Source organism: Solanum lycopersicum, chromosome 7 (genome assembly GCF_036512215.1).
Source record: "Solanum lycopersicum chromosome 7, SLM_r2.1".
Classification (NCBI taxonomy): Eukaryota; Viridiplantae; Streptophyta; class Magnoliopsida; order Solanales; family Solanaceae; genus Solanum; species Solanum lycopersicum.
In genome coordinates this window covers 5,430,477-5,455,496 of record NC_090806.1, presented here as the reverse complement: position 1 = coordinate 5,455,496, position 25,020 = coordinate 5,430,477, and the positions used below count along the sequence as shown (strand labels likewise).

Here is a 25,020-nt window from a genome sequence, read left to right as displayed (position 1 = left end):
GATAATGGCAACTCTTAGTCGAAAATCTTAATTGATTATTTTTTTAAAATTCTAATACCAAAAAAAATATAATTTATTAATAATTCGATTTTTAAAAATGATGGACATCTCTATCATTAAAATTGTTGGTTGCTTTAAAAAATATCTTTATGTACTTTTAGATTAAAAATATCTTTTTTCTTTTTTATAAGCACATTTTTAATATCCTCCTAAAGAAAAGAAAGTTAGTGACAGACTTTTTTTAAATTGAGATAATCCCATTATAGTATAATTTAAAAAGTTATCACACGATTTAGTTGGTATTCAATGCTTATTTAAATGAGCAACTTTCTCTAATAAATATAAAATTTATATTTGTGTTATAGCAAAATTTACATAATTCGCTTCATAGCAAATATAAATATGTATAATTCGTTATATATATGCAAATAAATCAATTATATAGTTTGTTATACATATACCAAAGAAAACAGTTGTATACAAATCAATTATATAATTTATGTATGTATAAAACGGAAAAGAGAGAAAGACAAAAGAAAATTTGGGCAGGAAAATATTTGTATTGTATGGTTATAAGTGTATAGGACAAAAATATATGCATTTGCAAGTGTATATATAATTTTCTTTCGCTTTATATAAACAGTAACATAATTTATACATTTCGTTTCTGTTTGTATAAGCGATAAATGTAAGAGTGGCGAGCGAGATTTGGGAGAGGGGAAAGAAAATATATGTATATATACAATTTTTTCTCGCTACAATTTATACACTTATGTTTGTATAAAAATGAGAGGAAGGGAGCGAGAGAGGGAGAGTAGTGAGTAGGGGTATGCACTATTTGGATTAAACCGAAAAATCAAATCAAATCAAATCGAATTTTAATTTGGATTGTTTTTTTGGGATTCTTGATTTGGTTTTGGATTTTATAATTTACTTTGGTTTCGATTTTAGAAAAATAAAAAAACCGAAAGAACCAAATTTATATATATATATATATATATATATATACATATATGTATATATATATATATGTATATATATATAATTTTTTAAATTGCAAATAATTTTGTTATGTTTCTAATTGTTGATATAACCGATTAACCAAACTGAAAAGACCCAAGCCAAAAAGAGAAAAACCAAACCGAATTTAATTCGGTTTGGATTGAGTTACACTTCTTCAAAGCCAAAAACCAAAAATTCAAACCGAATAGTATAAAATCAAATCGAAAAACCGAATGCACACCCCTAGTGATGAGCAAGAGTTTGCAGGAGAGAGATGACCGGACAAATAATTTATTATAAAGTACAATTAAATTAAAGTATGATTATAACATTTAATTTAATCTACTAGTTTATCATTATATACAACTTTTCCCGGTTTAAATTGGTCTAATTCTATATTTTTCTCAATAATGAAGTTTCATCATTGCCAATAACAATAATTTTTTCTTTCACAAACATATGTCAAATATGTTTTATTTTTGTTTATCTTCTACCATAAGGCTTGAATAGATTTAATTAATTTTTGTTATCAATAAAATTAAATATTATTTTAAAAAAATTACGAAAATGATATTTTTTTGAGATGGTTCAAATGAAACATTATTACCTAACATCTTCTTCTTGGATGATTGTTATTTGTTAAACTGTATTGTATTATTAATTTCGGAAAATGACATAAAATATCATTGAAGTATTGAAAATGATATAAAATTACCCTTCATTCACCTATTGGCTCCAAAATACCCTTTTCATCCACATATTGGCTCCAAAATACCCTTGTCATCCACCTTTGAGTTCAAAATTGACTATTTTTTTAATTGTTTTAAAATTAAACTCTTTAAATATTTTTAAAAATATTTAGCGTTAAACTATTGGTTATAATTTTAATTTATTAATATAATTTATAAACCAACCCACTACCCACTCATTACTAACTAAACCTCACCCAATTAATAATCAAATTATAATATCAAAATCGTCATAAACACTACTAAAACACGATGAAATTATAGATTATGAATCGAAGCCCCAATTAAATTTAGGTTGTAGGAGGACACTTTCTTTCAAAATTGAATTAAAAATTAATGATTAAAGGTAAAGAAGTAATACATCCAGAATTAATTCATGCATTTTTTTTTAAATATAATTTTATAAATATCTATGACTTGTTTTAAAAACCTTTAATATATTATTTTGAAAAAAAATTACTTATGAAGTAACATCAGATAAATGAGAAGTAAGAATAATTAAGATGAACATAGTCAGACTTTTAAGTTTATCGGTGATTTTTATTTAGCCACTTGAATATATGATAATTTACTTCTATAATTTTTAAAAACACTCAATTGGCAGTAGCTTGCATTAACAATGTGATGGGTTTATTAATTTAGAGGAATTTAATTAATAATGGGTGGGTAGTAAATTGATTTATAAATTATACATATAACTTTAATTATAACAAATAGTTGAGAGCAACGTATTTTAAAAAAATATTTAAATAGTTTAAATATAAAACCGTTAAATAAGTGGTGAATTTTGACCCAAAAGGTGGATGACAAGGTTATTTTTGGGTCCACTAGATGGATGAGAAGGGTATTTTGGAGCCAATAAGTGAATAGAGGATAATTTTGTACCATTTCCAATACTTTGAAGTATTTTAAACCCTTTTCCGAAATATAATATTCATTTTTTAAATTTTATTGTATCATATCAATATGGTTTAAAAATACATTTTTAAATAATAATGTATCGTCACCTTATTATTTTCTATTCATTTTATTTTTATTTATTATTCGATAGCCATATTTCAGTTCTTTTCATAATAACTCTATTTTTACAGTAAATTTATCATTCAAACAAATGTGTAACCAACAAAACTATAAATTTATCCAAATTAATATTCATCGCTACAATACAATATAATATAATACAAATACCATAATGTTAAATTGATGCAAATACAAAAACCCTTGCATAAACCCTCCAAAAAAATACACTGATTCAACCACAGCAGCCATGGCCGAACAACAAAACTCCCAACTCTCATCTCTTCGTGCTCTCGAGCTTCGTCTCTTACGTTGCTCTATTCCATCCTCATCATCTTCTTCTTCCCATCAATCCACACCCACTACTTCTTTTTCTCATCTCCACGCTCTTATTGAACAAGTTCTGCAATTCATCGAATCGGGTCAATACACTCAAGCACTCTCATCTGATGGAGCTAAAGCTATTTTCACCTCACAACAACTGAATCATAAGCTCAACGATTCTTCCGAGTCTGCTGAATCTTTTTACTCAGAATTTGTGCCTCAGTGTGTTACTCTGTTCGTAAATGCAAATGGGATTGAAAAATCTGCTCCTATTAGTGTTGAGAAGTTGTATAAAGCTGTTCTTGTTATGGCTGTTGCTGTTGCGGCTCTTCTTGGTTTTACTCAGTGTAATATTACTGGGTTAGTCTCTATTTAACACCCGCTTTACATATTTGCTCACACTTGTCCTTTCTTTTTTTCCCTGTGGGTTTTGTCAATTTGAATCTATTTTCTTTATGCTACTGAAAGATTTCTCTTTTGTGCATATGTCCTCGACAAAGAAAGACTTTCAACATTAGACATTGGAAAGTTTTTAAGCAGTCTAGTTAATTTTTTCAATGCCCATTTTATATATTACCAATTACTGTGTCCAAGATTAGTTTTTTATTTAGTTTGAGCATTAGTTTAAGTGTGGGTTGAAATTAAAATTTCTTACTGAAAAGAAATGTAGAGAATTATAAGACAGTTTGCAATTGCATAATTGTTAGGCCCTTGGAATGATGTGACGGATGATTAAAAGACTGTAGAAATGAGTATCTTTCTGTAAAAGATGTAAAAAAGACAAATCAAACATGAGAAATTTATGTGAAATATTTCAGATTAGAAAAGAATTGTGGACCTTTTGAATGGAATGAAGGATGATTATATTGTGTAGAGAAGTACTATATTCAACCTTTTGATGCCTGTCTTAATGCATTGGCGGTGTGGTGTATAAGCAGAGCTATATGTTTCTTTTGTTGTATTTATTGAGTGTCTTACTTTGTTGTTTTATAGGCCAACGGTGAAGTTGCCACCAATGCCTTTAGGTGCAATAGTTTTTGGTGAAGAAGAGATAAAGACTGGTTTTGGTGGATGCTCAGAATGGGAAGTGTGGGCGCAAAAGGAGTTAATGTCAGTTGGTTCTGACTTGCGTGCTAAGTTTTCGAATTTGCAGGTAAATTTCCCTTCATTACATATATTGTGCTAAATGACGCGTCTGAGTTCTCTTGTGAGCATGAACTAGTATGACAGTGGTGTTTCTGGAAACATCAATTTTTATTTTGTCATATCCCTATATTCTGTCAAGTGTAGGCTCATCTATTAGCTATTTATCATCGGTAAAGCTGAAAGTTATTGACATGATGAAAAGATCTATCTGCTTGTTGTAGATTACTTTACCCGTTTGAAGCAACACAAAGGAAAAAGTCTATAAATTCTCAAGAAAAGGAAAAAGGTCTATATTCCATCTTGCTAGAACCATTGAGATGATAGAAAGAAAGAGAGAGATAATTGTTGGTATTGATTCTAACTTGATTTTAATGAAAGGGAAGATACACCTAAATATAGGTGTGAAATAGAGAATTGAGTTTGAATGGGTAAATACAGTAAATCTAGTGCATTGCGCCGCTTGACCCACTCATTAAATCTGCGCCCTTTTGGTACCAAACTGTACTCTCAACAAGTTCATTGCATAGACTTATTAATAGGTTATTTAAAACTTCCTATGGGATTAACCTACAAGTCTTGATAATGTAAAATGATCTGATCCAGGGAAGCATATTATTCTGCAAGTATGCGTCCATCTAATGCCTAGTCTTTTATTTTTTTTGAGTTCATATATCTGTATGTGTGCTTCTTGGAATAAATGCTTACAAAGACTTGTGTTTTCCTGATTAACCAAATTGTCTTATTGCATACACCACTGAGTTGATGCCAAAGTTTTCCTTTGTATTTTCCTCCCACCTTGGTCCTCCTTCTGTAGTATATAACCTTTGCCAAGATACTGCTTATGAGGACGAAAGATCTTTTGTCAGAAGGAAGCAACTCGGGGGTTGATGGAGCCAGAAGCATCTCGTGGTGGTTAGCTAGGCTGTTAATCATCCAACAAAAGTTGTTAGATGATCGCTCGTCTTCTTTGTTTGATCTATTGCAAGTCTTCATGCGTGAAAGTTTGCAACATATTGGTTCTCTGGAGAAAACAAGATATTATTGGGCTTCTCTGATATCAGAAGAGGATGCTTCTGCTATTGTATCTATGCTTCATTTGGAGGCAGGAATAATGGAACTTACCTATGGGCGAGTGGATGCTTCAAGGTTAGCTATTTGATGTAGAAGCTTTTATGATATTTTCAGTCACAATTCTTTAACTGTTGAATCCTATCCAAAGTTAGTACTGATTTCATTTTCATGCTGGCTTCTATACTCTTGCCAGTCTATAAACAGGGCTAAAAAGATAATAAAAAGCTCATCTCGTTAGAGTTGCATGATATGTATTCTGTCAGTTAACGGATGACTGCTTGTGAGCCTTTATTTTGCTTTGGTGTAATCTGGATCTTTTATTTGTGCTGCTGTTCATGTGTGGTCTTCCTTTTCAGTTCTATTTATCTTTTCTTGTTAGGTTGCTAGTTATCTTCCTTTTCATTGAGTTGTCCCTGTTTCGTCTTTTAATTGTTCTTTTTAAGTTCTTTAATTTTCTACTCCTGTATACTTGACAGTTAAATCTGTATCCTATGAATCATACTTAGGCAGGAAACAACAAAAGGCAAAGAGAAAATTTTAATAGTTGTTCTAGCTGCTTATCTCAGTGACATGCATCTAATCTGTGTTTCTTATCCATTTTGCTATCATCCGTCATTTTGATTTTGTTTCATGGCACCGGTTGATTTCTTTGTGCAGTAATCAATGATCTCAGCTTATAATTCTCTAGTATATTGAATCTGCTCAACAATATAGTGTTCCTACTTATCTGGAAGCATGACTTTAATCCTTACCTGATATAATTTGTGTATTAGGGTCCATTTTGAATCAGCTGCAGCAACATCCAGACTTAATTTTTTGCTAAGTGGGGCTTTGGGCTTTCGCACTGTACACCAGGTATGTTTTCTCACATGTCATTTTGAAATATGTCGGCGTTCAGTTATCGCTGGAAAGTTCTTTTCATAAGCATATACTTAAAGGGTGCTCTGTTAATACAGGCGGAACCGAAAGCACAGCTTCTTCTTGTAGGTAGTGCGGATGGTGATGATTCTAGTGCTTCACTTGGTAATGATTTCCAAAATAAGGTTTCTACTCAAGGTGAAAATGCTTTTCCTCAACGTCCCAGTGAAACTCATGAAGCATCTGACATATTGATGACCCCTAGATTCTTGGAGGATGATAAAAAGTTAGAATGTAGCGCACAAGATGCTCAAAATCACAGCATAGCCTCTATGCAATTAAAGCCTACTCAGCAAGCAATAATTTTAGCACAATGTCTTTCTATTGAGAAGAGAGCTCGGAGTGATGAACTGCAAAGTAAGCTGCCTGACTGTGTAATTAAGAATCCCTATTTTGCTATCTGTTGTTTGCTGTTGCTTTATTTGATTATAGAAAAAGTTATTACTATCGGACTAGCATAAGGGACGACTGTTGAAGGGCATTGTTTCGGACAATGTGGAACATACTCCCTTGGGATATTTGTTACTCCTTTCTTTTTTGGACACTTCAAAATGTTTGACAACATTCTTTTTTTCATACAGCTTTCTCAATGTTCAGAAATTTGCATTTATAAAAACTTGAAAACAGCACCATTTCCTCTTTTGATTCTATTACCTAGGTTGATAACCACCATGAGTGGGATTACTTGATAGGAACTCTGAAGAGCAATGAATGATCTTTACTTGATTGCTTTCAAGAAGAAATCATTGCTCTTCATCTGAAGTTAGCACATTATTACCTTAGATTTCTTTTCCTGATTGGAAGTCCTTGAATTAGTGCATTAACTTCTAAGTGCAAACATTTAAACTATGGCATGTACGAGAGTACACCTATAGGAAATATAGATGATGTAATTCAGCTGGTAGATTTCCTAGGATCCTTTTAATTAGTGTGAGTTCCTAGGCTCATTGTTTATAATCTTTTGGAGGTGGCCAGCATAGGCCTTAATGCTGAGGAATACGAATTACAAAAAAAAAGAAGAAGAAGAAGAGATGTAGGAGAATACTTAGGCTTAGAAAATGAAAACAAGATGGCTGTCGCCTGCAGATAATAACCTGGGAAGATCAGTAAGAGCATTGGTAATGCTGACGAGCTTGCTGAAAAGAAATGGTTAAAGATAAGCCGACCTCTCCGGATTTCGAGAGGCCAAGAAATGCCAATCTCAAAAGTGTTTAAAGTTATAGATGAAGCATGTATGATGTGGAAGTGGGGTCTATCTTTACTTTATCAGGGGTATCATCCGGTGGTATTTGGAATGGGTGGAGAGAGCATCCGACGGGCTTTGTTTCTCATGCGTGTGCTGTTGTTTCAGGGTGGGAGATGGCTCCTTACATTGAGGCAATTGATTCCCAGCAGTCATCACCTTTTACGGTGAGGTTTATCTTGTTTCATTCTAACTGTAATTTTTTCTTTTTACATTGCAATTGCTTTAATTGAAACATCAGATTCAGAGTTACACACAGAAGTTTTAATAATGGCTATAAAGGTCCTCGCCTTCTTAGGTACATGGTTCTAAGGATTCAGTCTCAAAGCGGTACTAAAGATTAGGCAGAAGAAGAACTATAACTAGAATTCTTCGCCCCCCCCCCCCCCCCCCCCCCGCGAAGCAAGTTCGGAAGTTAAGGATAATGGGCTCGTCTATTAGAAGTTATTAGTTTACGGAGCTATCTCAAGTAAGGAGACAGGACTGTAAGCCTTTATTAAAAATAAAAAGCCGTATGATGAGCTAACTTGGCTTGGTGCAGGAAAAGGAATCACGGCAAGAAAGAAGGCTAGGAGAGATGGCATACTTACCTTTTTTAGGATTTCTACTTGCAGATGACTGAACTGCCTTTCCTTCCAAATTGAACTACCACAACTCTCGCTAACTGCATCGGATTCTTTGGATAAAAGAAGACTTAACTGGTTTTACTATTTTAGCCTAATACAGTTTTATATCTTTCTAATATTGAATTGGCAAATAAAAATCGTGTTAACAAGAGAACCAGAGGTTTCTGACTTACTTCTATGCAAAACCTATACAAGAACTAGTAACATAATCCATGTAGTCAAAAGCTTAACCCATCCAAGCCGTGAATGAGTGTGGGTTTGATAGTTAAGGAAAACTTATTTTCTTATAAGTAGAAATTGAACTGGTTGAGGGTTTGCAGAAAACAATAGTTGAAGTGAATGACCTGAATTGCTTAAATTCTTGGTGGCAATGTTTGCATAACTTTCTTTTCCTTCTATAAAGCTATTGTTTGCAGTTGCAAAATGTTATTGGGAACTTTAGAATATCAATTTAGTTTTCCTTCCTTTTCTCCTTTCTTCTTCATAGCCTCCCACCCTTCTACCTTTTTTTTTATAAAAAATTACCCCTGGTGTTTGGACCAACATTTACGGGATATCTGCCACCTCCTACCAGCAACATGTACCAAGTAACCCTGCCCACTAAGACCAAGACAGATGAGAAGAAATCATGAAAGGGTTGGTTTTTTGTTGGGTCTAACTCAAGTAAGCGTATCACATGTGCCAAATTACTTGGCTAGAAATTGAACTTGTGGAGGACAAATTTCGGATTTATTTTTCCTTTCATTTTTTGAGCTTGGAAGGCAAGCTTAATCTTCTATAAACGGATGATCACTTTGTTGTTTAACCATCCCAAAAATCATATATCTTTGTGAGGGTAGAGAGTTGAGAGTTGAGCGAGCAACTCTCTTAGGTATTAGTGGGATATCTTCCATTTTTTTGTTAATGATATAAAGGCAGTTGTTCTCTGATGGATGTAGGATCACTTTGATCTGAACTACGTTAAATCTTTTGTTCTTTCTTTTATGTTTCCGCTAACAAATCACCTAGTGTTTTTGTCTCTATTGGGATTTGAACCTGAGACCTCATGGTTCTCGATCCACTTCATTGACCACTAGGCCCACACCCTTGGGTGCTCCACTTTGTGTTATTCCCTTGAAACTTCAAAAGGGTATATACAGCTGCTTTAGTTTGTGTCACAGCCAATAGTATGTTAAAAGGAAAATCAGATTTATAGTCATTGTGTATTGTATCATCTTGCTGGTACTTCTTGTTTTGCTTCTATGGGGGTCATTCTCCTTCCAGACTTTGTACTGTACTTGATTTATACTGAGCTTTATGCCATTATGACGGAATGTCAACAGACTCAAGTATCTTTCGTTCATTCAGCTACAACATTTGTGTGGTATATTACGCATTCGATGGGAATCAACTCGCGGCCGTACAAAGCAGCGTGCATTGCTGATGATGGATAAACTGGTAAATTCTAGGGACTTTTAAAATTCATTCTATGCTCATTAGTTATCCCATTTGGGTCTTGCCTTTTGCAGCGAGAATACTTTTGCTTGTGTTAAAATAATTAGTTGAGCTTCCTCAGGTTCAAGGCATAAATGATCCTTCTCCTGGAGCTTCACAAAGAATGCATTGTTGTTTTGGAGTTAGCATCCCTACGATTCCTGCATTGCGCAAGTACAGTTGCTTTTCTCTCTATCCAAATTTACTTTCTTGGGTTTTCTGAAATAACTCTTCATTGACATGCAATGTTACTAATTCCTGTACTTTTGGTGTCATGAATGTTAGTCCCTTATATACAGTTTTGTGAAAAGCGATAGCCTTGTCGCCAATGACTACAGGCGAGGCGACCCTTTATTGCCTTTTAGCTTTGTGGCGAGGCGATCTTCAAACGGCGACATCATGCCGGCAAAAGGCGAGCAAGCGAGAAAGGAGAAAGGCGTCGCCTTTTATATTTTCTTAAAATAAAGGCTACCAATATGACCTCTTTCCTTTTTTGGTAACATTTTAATTTCGGCTTTCCACCTGGCATGTTTAAGGCCACAATATTAAAGGGCAATTTTGTACATTTGACATAGCTTTAGTTTAGGGCCACAATATTAAAATATCTTTTTTATTTTCTTAAACTCGGTGCCAAGTCAAAGTAGGCTACTCTTTTTGAAACGGAGAGAGTATGTTTTTTTCTCATTCAAGTTCTAAACTTTTAGTATGTACAATCTATTTTTCTGCTTTTCAATTGAAATGTTTGCTAATATGTAATTGCTATTGAGATTTTGATCATTTACATATGCAATTGAATATTTTAATTTTTTGGTATTAATTGGTGCTGCATTTCAAACGGTGAGCGCCTGGTCTTGTGGCGAGGCAGACCCTTGTTGCCTTTCATCGCCTTTCACCGTCCTAAACACATTTATTTAAAAACTAAATTGCGCACTTGGTGCAAAAATGACTGGTAAATTTATGATACTATTTGTGCATGTATTACTGGACTAGTTTTGTAAATATGTTTGCTTAGGGAATGCCTTCTCATAATTAGATACAGTGAGCTAACAAGTGCAATCAGTTCTTGTTCAGGGAGTATGGAGATCTGCTAGTGAGCTGTGGTTTGATAGGGGAAGCTGTTAAAGTGTATGAGGATCTTGAGCTTTGGGATAACTTAATATACTGTTATAGGTATAATCGAGATTCTCAAAACATTACTTTTACCTGCGGCTCTGTGCTGTTTCAGCTGAAATATTGTTTGAATCTTTTAGGCTAATGGAGAAGAAAGCGGCAGCAGTTGAACTTATCCAAGCTCGGTTATCTGAAAGACCTTGTGACCCTAGGTTATGGTATACTGACCAAACTCTACCTCCCTTTTATCATTTTAACTGCTTTTCCTGTTTCTAATTTTGAATTTCTGCAAAAAGAAAAAAAAATAGAAATCCTTCGAGTCATCAAAAGAGAACATGTGCATCTTTGATCTATACAAGGTATCAAGGGCATGATTTGGAGAACAGGAGGTTTAATGTTTTAATGATACAGTAATCAATTCACTTGTATCATGAAACTTATTTGTATAATTCAATGGCCTCTTGTTCAATAGTCCAATAAGCTGTCATAGTTTCATTTATCATACATGTAATCCAATGTTGTTATATGTCTGTGGTATATGTTCATTTTGAACACCCGAAGCCTCCTTTATTAAATAGCTTGACCAATGAATTTGGAGGTTTTTGGAAAAAGTAGTACGACTATGAGAGCAAGATGTTGATCCTTGTAGCCCTTTTATGGAGTTTTGTCTTTTCGTGATATCTGATGAGGGATAGCATGAGATGATGTGACGTCGCTATCAATCTCCAAAAACTACTGCATATCTAGAGATGCGTTGCAAAAACTTTGTACTGAGACAAAGCTGTAGTGTTAGAATTTTTTCGGGCTTTAAACTTGAGTCAGAAATTATTATGCGAGTTTGACTAGTCAACAGTCCTTTTTGTTTTAAGAAATGACTTCTTTCACCATTTAGGTAACTGCCCATGGTTGTTTATGCTACAAAATTTCCTTATGTTTTAAAGGTTAATTGGTAAAACTTAGACTTGAGCACTTTTGTCTGCATGTTACTGATGAGGTAAGATGATAAAAATTGACAAGTAAGTTGTAGTTTTTTTGATGACAGTGATGTCTGGGCTAGCATGCATGCACCACGACTATTCGACTTGATACTTGCTACTGCTTCATTGATTCATGAGTCATGAGTCATGTTAAGTTTGTATTTTTCGGGGATAGCAAGAGATGAGACTATTATTCCTACGGTTGGTTACAGAACTTGGTCTCTGAATTATAATCATAACATTACTACTCCGGAACTAAGGTCAGAATCGGTGATCTTATTGGACAATTCTTATAACAATCCCTTTTTCTAAGCGTTCCTCTCCCTCATGCTTGGCCCATTTTTCTTCATCTTGCCACCCCCAACTCTACCCTGCATTCACGATGACCTATTAGTTTGTTGTGTCTTGTATTCTGATATTAAGTTGTTATATTCTTTTTGTTTTTTTTGTGTCAATTGTAATAATAACCTTACTAATTGCCTCAGGGCTTTGGTGTAAAAGAAAAACACGTGATGTGATGTTTAGGTTAGGTTCACGTTACGGGTTTGAACCCTGCTTGCATATAAATGCCTGATATTTAAGTGGAGAAGGTAGAGGGGAGGACCCTCCACCTTTTGAACCTTGTGCCACTAGCTTTCAGTGATTTCTTGATTGCGAAAAAAGTGAAGAACCTTACTAATTGCTTCAGTTGAAGTTGTCTTTGCTACTGAATGTTTGATTTGTTGGCAAAATGTTACTTTTAGGACTCCGCTAACACTTCCTTGAGAAATCAAAATTTATCAACACAAAAATGTCAAGGGTTATTTTGACCAAGTTCTTATCCCAGATTCAAGCCTTCCTTTACTCATAAAAAGTTGCAATCCTATCAATTTTACCTTACTACATTCTAGCAGCAACGTGATCTTCCATCCACAGTCTCCTTGTGCTAATGATCTTCTCTATCTCTTCCACAAGCAAAGGACTGTCAACGACAATGAGGTGTATTCACTTTGTAATTAGAAAAAAGGTCTTTGCTGGAGAAGCTTTTGCATTATTAAGTTGTTGGTCATCTTCCTCTCCATGCATTACAATGAATTCATTTATATTTATTAGATGCACCATTTTTCGTTTTTATACTTAACCCTGACCTCTGTTACCATACATGTTAATTTATGTTTAGGTATAAATATAAATTATGTGGTATAATACCATTTAATCCTCTTTTAGGTGTTCCCTTGGTGATGTTACAAGTGATGATAAATGCTATGAGAAAGCCCAAGAAGTGTCTGGGAATAAGTCAGCTCGAGCACAGGTGAATCAGAATATCTTTTTGCCTACCTTAGTGATTGCATATGTTTTTTCTATTTTCTTTCTTTCCTCGTCTTCTGAAATTCTTTGGGGTCCAAATTCTTTTTAATAGCCTACCTTAGTGATTGCAATTGTTTTTCTATTTTTTTTCCTTGTCTTCTAACTTTTTTTGGGATCCAAATTCCTTTTACAGCGTGCCCTTGCCCGTAGTGCATACAACAGGGGGGAGTACGAGAAGTCAAAAGATCTATGGTTGGCTTGTCTGCATGTTTCCATTCACCTGATAATTGTTAAATATCAACTAATTTTTTCCCACTTATACACTGATTTGATCTATATATCCTTTATTTTCAGGGAATCTGCAATGGCAATGAATTCTATGTATCCAGATGGATGGTTTGCACTTGGTGCTGCTGCTTTAAAGGTTTGTATTTTCATTTGTATGCTGATTGTAATTACTCATGGGATGGCTATAAGCTGTAAGGGGATGCACATGATACTCTGTAGTGTTCATATCTCTTCCTTCCAGTATGCATTCCCTACATGATTTTTGCTTCATCTGGAATATTACAGGCTAGAGATGTTGAGAAGGCACTGGATGGCTTCACCCGTGCTGTTCAGCTTGATCCTGAAAATGGAGAGGCTTGGAATAATATTGCTTGCCTGTATGTTCTTTCACCCTTATATTTTAGGAAATTTATAGGTCAGATGACATGTATTGGTCTTGTTGGTTGTCTGTGTTTATTGGCAATCAAATAATGAATCCAATTATCTGTTGGACCAAAAGTCATTTATAGATTGGTCTGTCATCTAGTTCAGCAAATAAGTTAAACGACCCTTGTGGAAAGGAGAAGTAAGGAAGACACTTGGTACTATGGAATAGTAGCTAGTTGTTTGTACGTGTTTCAGTAAAACATGGATCATGTTCCTCAATAGTGTCCAGTACAGACAAAAAATTAGTAAATTTCAGCTGGTTCTTTTTCTTCTTCTACTCTTTTTACTTTTCCAAGAATTAGATTCTTGAAGAATTTGCAGCTAGCACAGTAGAGTTTCAGATTTCATCCAGTTTTTGAAGTGTTTCTTGTCATGGCCCAACTGTTATGATAGCTTGCAACTTCATATTTGCTACCTGTGAAGAGTGAATTTTAAGTAACTGAGATTGTGGCTGTAATGATAAAGCAACTCATTTTTTTTTAGAAAGGTAACATTTACTTCTATATATCCACAGGTATACTAATATCGAAGTGTAGTCCCCCTCTAAAGAGTTCTACTTACATCATTCCTAAGATTTTCTAGTTACAGCCAATCAATAACATTAAACACATCTTCAGTATCTCCCATCACTACTTGCTTACACCAAAAGTATGTCTTTATCTTCTGAATAGATTGTTCCGTTTTACTTCAAAACATCTTTGATTCCTTTCCTTCCAAACCACCAAATGCAAGCTGGGACAATCCTCCATCTCTTCTCCTTTTTTCCTACATTTCCATCCCTGTTCCAGCATTGTAGGACTTCTATAATTTTCCCAGACTTATTCCACTTGATCTTCCTCTTGTGGATGAACACCTGCCACAATTGATCTGTACATTTGTTGTGTAAAAAAGAGATGGTTGACTGTCTCCACCTGTTCTTCACATAGATAGCATCTACAACATAGATTGGATTTCCTCTTGTTCAAGCTCTCATGTGTCAAGACTGCCTCCTTTGCCAAGAGCAATGTGAAGCAATTCACCTTTTGTAGGGAATTTCTGTTCTCTAGATTATCCTCCAGTGCCATCCTGCTTGCTGCACCTCAGTAGAACTGAGTTCTCTGTATGCTGATTTTACAGTAAATTCTCCCCTTCTCTCCCCCTTCCACACTAGTCTATCTTCCTCTCTTGTCAGATTGTAGCCATATGCATTGTTTCATGAGAACTTGCTATTTTTGTCATTTCCCAATCACTTATGTTCCTTCTCAGAAACAGGTTTCGCCCTAGTCCAGTCCATAATTTTTTTTCTTGAATTTAGTAAGGTTGTATTATATCACAAAACAGTACATGGGTTGTACTGAAACCTTATATACAAAACCCCCAAATTCTTACTGCTCTATGGCTAATTGAGTCTTAAACATCAATTATAGTACAGGGAAAACATTTTTGAATCCATAATGCTGCCACTGTTGCTTCTTGTGCTTCACTCAGACTATGCAGTACAGGGAAAACATTTTTGAGTGTCTCCTGTCCACACCAAATGTCATTCCAGAATACTAATTTTTTTCCATTGCCCACCTTACAACTTGTTCTCTCCCTGACCAGCTGCCATATGTTCCTGATGGACCTCCATGCACTACAATTATCAGGGTTGATCACCCACCTCTGTCATCCATTTGTCCTCCATTTATGGTGGTCACATAAGTAACTCTTGATAAGTGAGATCATTATACCTTATTAAAACAAGTTAAGATCATTGTTCCTTTTCAAATATAACTCGTGTACTTTTCTGATTTTCTTTTGAACTTATAAACTGATAACTACTGCAATAGGAATATTATAATTTAAATAGGTGGAGGTAAGCATGATGTTTGTTTTAGTTCGAGGCTACTAAGCATGTTAATGAAGGAAGAAACCGAGTGTAATGTACATCCTTACAAGCTATGATAAGAAAAACAACCATTGACATGATAAAGTTGCATCACAAGACGCGGAGGAGGGGGGGGGGGGGGGTTGCACAGAATACTGACACCTCTTTGTGGATTAAATCGATCCTGCTTGCATTACTTCTTTGTCCTTGGAAATGTCATAATAACTTTTTATTTCTTCTTTTGCTATCTTTTCATGTGTTTGGTTCTTGACTATGCAGGCATATGGTTAAGAAGAAAAACAAGGAATCTTTTATTGCATTCAAGGAAGCATTGAAGCTGAAGTACTTACTTCCTGCTATACTCTCCCTACATTTCATATTTTAATTTTTCTTCTGGTGTCCATATGTATGGCTTACACTTTCTTGGGGCTCTAAAAGTGGGAGGATATGAAACCCATCCTTTCTAATCTCTCTAGCCCAGCAATTTCTGATCCCCAGACTCACGCTTCTTTTACCACAACAAAACCCAGTTTTTCAACCCATCTACAGTTGGATAAATCTGAAAGTATACTTTTCGCTTCCTTTCCCCCCGGTACCAGAGCAATGGAAGAAAACACACTTAGTAAAATCATGCCGTCCCACTTCGAATTTTTTTGTTTGATTTTGGAGACCTTTTACAGGCGAGACAGCTGGCAGATGTGGGAAAATTTTAGCCGCGTTGCTGCAGATATTGGAAATTTCAGTCAGGTATAGTCAACATTTTATGCAAAATCTTTTTGAACACTTAGATATTATCTCTAAGTCGGTTGCAACCATCATGTTTCTGATGATCTTTGATGGGATAGACTTTTCTTTATGTAACTGATCCCTCCATACAATTAATATAAGGAAAGATATTGAAAATAAAGTTAAAATCCATTATCCAGTCTTCTAAGATGTCCTTCAAATCACCATGTAAAATCGAACTCCATAGAAAAATCTGAACTGTAGAGGAAATAAACAAACATAATACCCAGTAAAATCCCACAAGTGGGATTTGGGGAGGGTGGGATGTACGCAAACCTTACCCTCTACCTTTATGGGGCAGAGAAGCTGTTTCCAATAAGCCCTCGGCTCAAAAGAGATGTCTTCAAAGCAGGATTGCAAGAAATATTGTATTTTTCACCAGAAGTCTAATAAGAGAGAAGGTTTTAAGTATCAGATCAGGTAAATAAACTGGTGTGGCCTCTTCATAATTTTCAATTTATAGTGCATCCACTTTGACGGCCACATACTTCCAAATTTCAATATGTTGAAATGGTAAAAGGAAGTATCTGAAGTGTACACAAAGCAGAGTGACTCTATTACTTCAGAAGAATCAGAATTGGTGGGGCAAAAGTTACAGTCAGCTTTTTGTAACAGCTTAAGATTTTGGTTCACCAAGGCTAGCAATAGCATGCACTATAGAATCCCATTATATTTACTATCAATTAGCCATTTAAAACTTGGCTAATTAAGTATAGTTTCAGGACAGAGCCTTGCTGTTATGGAAATTTCCTCAGTATCAATTAGGTTCATGATGAGGGGGGGGGGGGGGGGGTTATCCCCCCCCCCTAAAGGTCATAGAGCGACTAGTAGAAAAGAGAAGAAAGACTAGAGCACGAGGTACCTGATCATAGGCTTTCTCTAGGTCATTGAATATCATCTGGGATCCTTCTTTTATCCTTGTAAATTTTCCGTCTAGAAAAATATATAATCCATATTGTAGATTACCAAACTATTTCCCTGTCAATTTTGTTCTGTGTCCTATATCTGTGCTTTATAATTTTTCTGGAATTTCATTGTATGACTCATAAGTTCAAGACCATGATACTTCTTAATACAAGTTTAAAATCTTATTTGTTGTTATACATGTGCACCCTGGTACACTTTCTATACTCCCTTGGTATCTTTCTATTTTTTAATATATACTAATTTGCTTGATGTAAGTTATAATGTTCGGACCTCTTCAAGACTGCAAGACACTTCTGAAATTCTATAGGGGAACCAATTTTGATTGCGTGCCTCTTCATATTTTTCATGACATCATTTACTTCCGTGAACCTATTTCTATGAGTGTAGCTTAGATTTTGTCTTACATGATCTAAGAGAATCTAAAAGTCACCCCATGATTTAAATTGAGCAATTGACTAAGATAGCGTATCCACCTTCTGATCCAAGTATCTTAGTGCACGTGGTACTAATATAATCAAAGTAAATCATGATATGGTCATATGACGAGGCATTGTATATTCAATTATCCAAAAATGATTGGGAGATGGATACTCATAAGGCAGATGTAAGTCTGAAGTTTTATTTGCTGATGAAAAAGCTGAACTTGATTAGTTTCTTCGTTGAAGGCACTGGAAGCAGTACAGAAGGTATTGGATATGACGAAAAAGAAGCGAATCGATGTCGAATTACTGGAGAGGATGTTGCAAGAGTTGGAATTACGGACTGCAACTAGCCATTCTGAATGCGATGCTTTGAGGGGTAGCAGTGACTCTTCCGAGGCGGGCTCCAACATCATTAGTGTTGATCCATTGACCAGCTCGGACAAAGATCTGGCAATAGAACGGGAAACTGAGCACTTGATTCAGTCAGTGGGTAAAATCTTACGGCAGGTAAACCATAAATGTCGATTGACAACTTTCCTTGTCTTTTATTTTGTTTTTCTGTAGTTTTCTGGTGACAGTAAAATGGCCTTTCAGCTCCTAAGTTCAAGCTGCCATTTATTTCTTCTGCTCCTGAATCCTGATTCCTTTAAACAAATGTTGCACAACAGCTATAAGGCTCTTAATGGACTCATGTAGAAAAGAAATAGGTAGGCATAGAGTAGAGAGCTTGATGATATTTTCTGAGCATTGTCTATTGTCTATTAACTTAGCAATACACAAAACTTAAGCAAAATACACAGGATTGTGAATCATTACTTTCTCAGTTAAAAACGGAGACAGGTTTGTTATTTTTTGCATGTATTTCATTCTTGCCAATCAATTTTTAGATTACAAACAAAATTCTCACAAGTAGTATGATGTCTTTGCTGCTCGTGCGTTGTTTGGTCAACTCATTGTCACTACTCAAATATGGCACTAGGGGTGGCAAACTGGGTAAAATTTATGGTTATCTGCTTGATTAACCCATTTTAAATGGGTTGGTTATACGATCATTTAAAAGTGTCAATATGGATCAACCCATATCATCAATTATAAAATATGGATAATCCATGGGTATCCACCTATTGCACTCCCCTTAAAGCATGTAAGGTGTAGAAATGTAACTTCTAAAATATACACTTATTAAGGGTGTGTTTGGTATGAATCAATTTTCTTATGTTTGATTGAATTAAATGTTTAGGAAAATTTTCAAATGAACTTATTTTCTTATAATTTAAGAAAAAATGACTTCCATAAATAAAGGGAAGAAAATTCAAAACTTTCCTTAAATCAGGAAATATTTTATCGAAACTTTCCTTAAACCAGGAAATATCGAAACTTTCCTTAAACCTCACCACCCGAATGGTCCCGACTTGGAACCCGACCCCAACCTGGCTCTCTATCTGGACCCGGGCTCAAAATTTTGACCTCCCGACCTTGAATCAGGATCAATCATTTGTCTATTTTATTTCTAGAAAAACATGAAAGTTCATACTTCACTCTAAAATGAGAAAAAGAAAAATCTTGTAATCTGAGTACTTATTACCTTACATATTATCCATTTGGTTTACCCATTTTTATCCATAATTAAGCTATGTGGAGTACCAAAACACGAAATAGAGTATCAATTCTCTAAACAAGAGTTTGAGTTGTTACTATGCTCATTCCCTAGAAAATTTTGGTTCTATGGACGAGTTGTCTGTCCTTCAAGGTTCTTGGTTGTGTGACCTGCAGGGTAAGAGTAATGTCACAAAGAATAACCATTTCATATTGGTATATCCGTATATGTTGGGCTTATGTAAATTAATCTGATTAATGGGATCATCTACTTGAGAAACCACTGAAAGTTGCGTAATTAATTGAACTCGTCTGCCCAGCAGGCAATTTCCATGCAACTAGACTTTCTCTAGTCCCAACTATGCTAGCAATAGGAAATCCTTAGAGAACTGGATCTCTTGAGTTTTCTTGCAGCCCAACTTGGAAGCTCGAGTATAGATTACAGATGCTTGTGAAGAAGGCCTAGGTCAGCTGTCCCGTAGACCTGAAATGATCCAGCCATAGGTCTGATAGGATATCAGGATATCTTTTGTCTACAAACAAAACAAAAACAAAGTTGGTTTTTAGTCCCAAAATGGCACAATTATATAATGTAGCATCACAGTGAAGAACCTTTTACTTTGATTTAGATTGTTCAAACTGGTGGGAATGCTGAGATTTGGGGGCTCTATGCGAGGTGGCATAAACTCAAAGGAGATCTTGCGATGTGTTCAGAGGCTTTTCTTAAGCAAGTCCGATCATACCAGGTAAGACAGCAAATTAATTTTCATATCTGCGCTTGTGCATATGTTTTTATATGCTTCTTCTACTTGTTATATCACTATCTTTGCTGAAGCTTGTAAAAAAGGCAGCTATCTGTTGGGAGATGACACTCAAAGAAAAGGTTATGTACAAGATGGTCCTAGCAAGATTGTGCTTCTCCCTTAAGATTGTGATTATTTATCTCTGTGAAGTTAGAAAAGAATGTGTTGCTGTGAGAACAAATCACTAGTCCTTAACTTGTACCTTGTGTTGACGTTTTTAAAACTAATGAATGTTCGTACTATGAAGCCACCATAGAAGTTCCATATTTTTTCGTCTGTATTGCTGCTAGTATTTGAAGAAAATACTGTATTGTTAGCTCACATGTTTGTCTTCTTTTCCTCACAAAATTATAGAGCTTGGATCCCTCATCTTTCTAGTGTGACATAACTGCTTAATAGAGAGACCATTTTCATTTGGATAGCACTCTCAGTGTGAAGGACTGTCGTCAAACCATTGGCTACTTATTCTTATTTTCTAATCTATGTCATCAGAATTTATGTGAGGAAGAGAGTGATATAGTTTGGCCTTTGGCGTTCAAATGCATTATAGAGGAAAGCTGAAGTGCTAAGCTACTTTTGAGTTAGCAGTATGAAATTGCTGTATGTGCTGGAAGCCATCACTGAGGATGCAGTTGGATCTTATGCGATTCTCTGCACTTTTGCAGAATAATTGTAGTTTAGGTTTGTCATGTTGATATCCCTAGTTTATACAAACTAGAACAGCTAGGTCCCAGGAAGATAGATATTTGGTTGGGTAAGATGATAGAGTAAAGCTGAGTAAGATAAATATAGAGGATAGGATATGTGAGGGGGAGATAATTGATAAGGTGTTTGTTTAATGGTTGTCCAATGGGGCATTTCTGTAGGTTAACCATTCATATTTATTGGTTCTATCGGAGCAAAAAGGATGACTAACTTACTAGGATTTGATGCTATCTTTGACTTAAAAATTCGTTAGTTTTTGGTTCATGATTCTCCAATTGTGCATATCTTCCAGAAGTTTTAGCATTCATACATATGGTATATCCTCTGCTCTGAGTGCACACTTATATGCTCTTAACACTTCATTTCCTGTCAGTTTTTTATGGCGGACTTCATTTTGCAGAGTATATTTGCTTGTCTTGCCATTTTCTAATAGTCACCTCCCTGGACCTTTGTTGCCAAAGAGCACTGTAAATTTCTTCTGCTAATGTTTCCAGGCTAAAGAAGTCCTTGTACAGACTTAGATATTGTATCAGGCTTTGACATTTTACTTTCTATTTCCGATCTCTTTACAATGACTTCACAGGGATCTGACCTATGGAAGGATAAAGACCGGTTTTCAAAGTTTGCACATGCTTCGTTGGAACTCTGCAAGGTTTACCAGGAAATAGCTCGGCGTAATGGTAGCCGTAGGGAGTTGTCTGCCGCCGAGATGCACTTAAAAAACACAATCAAGCAGGTTGTTCTTTTGGTCTCCTAGATTGATGTTTTTGCGGTATACCTAGTCATAACCCTTACTAAGCAAAGCAACTCACTTTCTGTAAAATTCAGGCCGAGGCTTTCTCCAACACCAAAGAGTATCAAGATATCTTGGCATGCCTTGATGAGGTGAAGGCAGCACAAGCTACACCCTGATCATATGCTTTCTGCCTGAGTCATTTATTCAAAAGGTGAAATCGACAACTCCTGGACAGACATATCGGCTAATACGACATTTTTCTCTGCGCAAGATAAATGAATAGCTCTTGTTTTCAAGGGAAAAAAGAAGGTCCTCTCTATTTCATTCCAAACTTATGAACCTACAGTTTTTCACTTTCCAGGGCAAAATTAATGTTATGTACTTGAAAAAGGACATACAATTGTAACCCTCTTGATCATGTATGCCGTGAAGAAATTCAACGTCCAAACCTTGAGACCTATGCAGCCTTTGATTCATGAGGGGAAGATCTGTAGACTGTAGCATATTATATATATGTCAATGTCTCATTCTGGATAAGTGGTTTTGCTAGTTCATTGTAATTTAGGTTGGTCAATGTCATAAATAATTTATAGATCTCTCTCCTTTATTTTTGATTGAACAGACAGCTTTCTATTGATCAAAATTTGTAAGTTACATGATCACCCACTGCATCAAGTCTCTCTACAAAATCTTTCTGCATTAAATTGACCTCTCTGGAATCTCAGGGAGGTCTTTCATGTACCGCGGCAAAGACGTACTGTCTACCAACAGGCCTGGAGTTGCCTAGTCATTTAAGGAGTCTGCTACATGTATTATGAGTATGGGATCAGGCAAAATAATAGGTGTGTGAATACTTTCATCATCTTCACCACAGAATGCACATTCAAAAGGTACTTTACCAGACATTTGAAGTCTATCCATTGTTACAAGCCTTTGTTGAACAGACAGCCACAGGTTCAATCTGAGATGAGGATGAAGTCAAGTTTGCAAGGTAATACTCTTCTTTTGCAACTGATTCAGTCTTTGATTGCGAAAAACGAAATTACGATAGCTCAAGTTCAGTGAGCTTTAGGTATTGTATCTAGAAGAAGAAGGCTTTTTCTTTTGTACAGAAGTCATTCACCATTCCAATTTGGAATAGCAAGTGTAAGAGGAAGAAAATGATCCATAAATTTCTCTCTCTTGTTTTTTCAAAACTTCATTACTTTAATTGTTCACTATATTAAGTAAACCATTTTGTATTTATCATATTTATACACATATCATATACTAAAACATGCTTTTGAGCCCTACAGTCATTTTTTTCAGCAATTCAAGATGATGAGATTACAAAAAATGATATTGGATGATAGGTGTTGATACTGGAGTTCGGAGCTTAAATGGTATAAAATATTAACAAAAAATTTAAAATGGTATATGAATTTTTATTTTAACCAAAAGGGCAAAATTGCTAGAAGAGCAGCGATGTTGCTTGCCGGAAAAAGCAGCGATTTGGCTCCAATTTTATTTTTATATTTTTTTTAATCAAATTTTTCAAAAAAAATTGATTACTACTTATTTTTAAAAATCATTAAAAAAATTTTATTTTGGAATAAATAGTAAAAACATTTAATATTAAAAATTCTAAAAAAAATTTAAAATTTTATTTTAAAAGTTTTAAAATAATTTTTTTTAAAAAAAATTGACTACTTATTCCAAAATAATTTTTTTTAATGATTTTTAGAAATAAGTAGTAATCAAAATTTTTAAAAAATTTGATTTAAAAAAAAATTGGAGACAAATCGCTGCACTTGCAGCGATTTGCTCTTCATTTTTTTTTAAATTTCAAATAATAAATTAAAAAAGAAGTTAAAGAAATCGCTGGTTAGGCAACGATTTACTAAAAAATTATTTAAAAAAATTATTTTGGAAATCGCTGCTATTGCAGCGATTTTGCTTTTTTCGGCAAGCAACATCGCTACTCTTCTAGCGATTCTGCCTTTTGGTTAAAATAAAAATTTGTATACCGCTTTAAAATTTTTGTTAATAATTTATACCATTTAGACTCCGAACTCGTTGATACTTCGACATAACAATGATGTTGCAATGATGAGAGTTTATGTAACAACATTTACTAATATATTATGTATCAAGTTGTTACACTAAAAAGGGGGGAAATGGAAAATCCAATTAAAATTTCATAAATTACGCTTACATGTTTGTTCTTAAAGTCAATCAATCAGACGCAAAATCCTAACAGAACTTACAAATTCAAAATCAAATTTCTTCTCCGTATTCATCGTGCTCCTTGTTCATTGAAGAGCAATTCAAGTTGACAAATTTGATAAGATACATAATGAATAGTTGTTGGACGAATAATTTCTTTTGTGAATCTCAAATACAACATTGCAGGAGATCGATGAGATGAGGAAAATTTTAAAAATCTGATACATAGTATAAGGAAATCACGGAAAATGTTATTGACAATTGGATTCAATCCCTCACATGCTAGAACATGAATCTGCCAACCTTGTTGAGGCATTTCGAAATTTGAGAAAGTGAAGTGAGGTATGAAATATACAAAACTGATAAAATTACTGTTGGTCAAAGTATTGATTTTGTGAATCTCAAATCAGCTATTGCAGCTGAATTAGATTAATGAGTTGAGAAAAAAATTGGAGACCCGATACACTGTTGAGGTGAAGAAACAAGAGCACGGATTTTCACTATATACACTATGCATTAATACAAGGATCATCCATCCTTTTATAATGTTGTGTGATCGTTTATTGATTTATGTTTTCGAGATGATAAATTTCTCAATCAATACTATTTATGTATCTTGTTTAATTCGATAAGTGTTGTATTTTTACTAGATACATTAAATAAGTAATTATTGCCCATAAGATATTTGGTTTGAAATTGATATATTACTCTGTGGTAATTGCTATATATCAAATACATTTAGTATAACTTTAAATTTACATATCTTACCAAAAAAATTGATGCATGATACATTAGTCTTCTTCTATAAAACTTTTAAAGAATATGTAAGAATTTGATATATTTATGCATGCTATTATTCAAAAATATTTAATTTTATTCATGAAAATACATGAATAATGTAGAACCTTTATCAAATTGATCTATTTTGAGAGTTCTAATATAAATGTCAAAACCTTTTTTATGTTAAAATTTCTTTATATAGCATAAGCACATTGATATATTTAAGTCATGTTCTAATTCCACAAATTCCTAAAAGTAAATCTCCATTTCATCCGTTCCACTCCAATACAATAATCTGGAGTTTCGAGCTTAAAAGGTAAAAAATATTAATAAAATTTCAAAAGAGTAAATGATTTTTTTTAAAAATCAAAACGGTAAAATCGCTGGTGATGTAGCGATTTAGATGGTGCCGTTAAGGTAAATCGTTGCAGTAGCAGAGATTTGTAAAATTTATTTTTTTAATTTTTTTAGCAAATCGTCGCTGCCAAGACAGCGATTTGATAAATGATTTTTTTAAAAAATATAAATAGCTGCCTTAGCAACAATTTCACTTAATT

General features: G+C 34.5%; 1 protein-coding gene across 3 annotated transcripts; it reads left to right on the top strand.

The window, feature by feature from the left end:
• Positions 1 to 2,928: 2,928 nt before the first annotated feature.
• On the top strand, positions 2,929 to 22,738 carry LOC101264229 (uncharacterized). 3 transcript variants are annotated; one of them, XR_742220.4, is made up of 21 exons: positions 2,929 to 3,452; positions 4,086 to 4,245; positions 5,053 to 5,384; positions 6,083 to 6,164; positions 6,266 to 6,584; positions 7,579 to 7,637; positions 9,444 to 9,533; positions 9,652 to 9,743; positions 10,641 to 10,739; positions 10,820 to 10,897; positions 12,863 to 12,947; positions 13,137 to 13,195; positions 13,298 to 13,367; positions 13,517 to 13,608; positions 15,783 to 15,845; positions 16,184 to 16,250; positions 17,882 to 18,145; positions 19,864 to 19,980; positions 21,326 to 21,478; positions 21,571 to 21,787; positions 22,204 to 22,738. XR_742220.4 is itself a non-coding variant. In XM_069286700.1 (21 exons), the coding sequence occupies exons 1-20, from the start codon at positions 3,019 to 3,021 to the stop codon at positions 21,652 to 21,654; spliced, it is 2,799 nt and encodes a 932-aa protein (XP_069142801.1). In that variant the 5' UTR covers positions 2,929 to 3,018; the 3' UTR covers positions 21,655 to 21,689; positions 21,840 to 22,015. The 3 variants fall into 3 exon arrangements, 2 of the variants coding, with proteins under 2 accessions (XP_069142801.1, XP_010323345.2); XM_069286700.1 differs by lacking the exon at positions 22,204 to 22,738 and adding an exon at positions 21,840 to 22,015 and having other exon boundaries at positions 21,571 to 21,689; XM_010325043.4 differs by lacking the exon at positions 22,204 to 22,738 and having other exon boundaries at positions 21,571 to 22,140.
• The last annotated feature ends 2,282 nt before the right edge of the window (positions 22,739 to 25,020 follow it).

Coding starts and splice junctions, on each gene's coding strand:
- LOC101264229 (XM_010325043.4), top strand. CDS start 3,019: ATGGCCGAACAACAAAACTCCCAACTCTCATCTCTTCGTGCTCTCGAG. Junction 18,146..19,863: donor TGGGTAAAATCTTACGGCAG/GTAAACCATAAA, acceptor ACTTTGATTTAG/ATTGTTCAAACTGGTGGGAA. Junction 19,981..21,325: donor AGCAAGTCCGATCATACCAG/GTAAGACAGCAA, acceptor ATGACTTCACAG/GGATCTGACCTATGGAAGGA.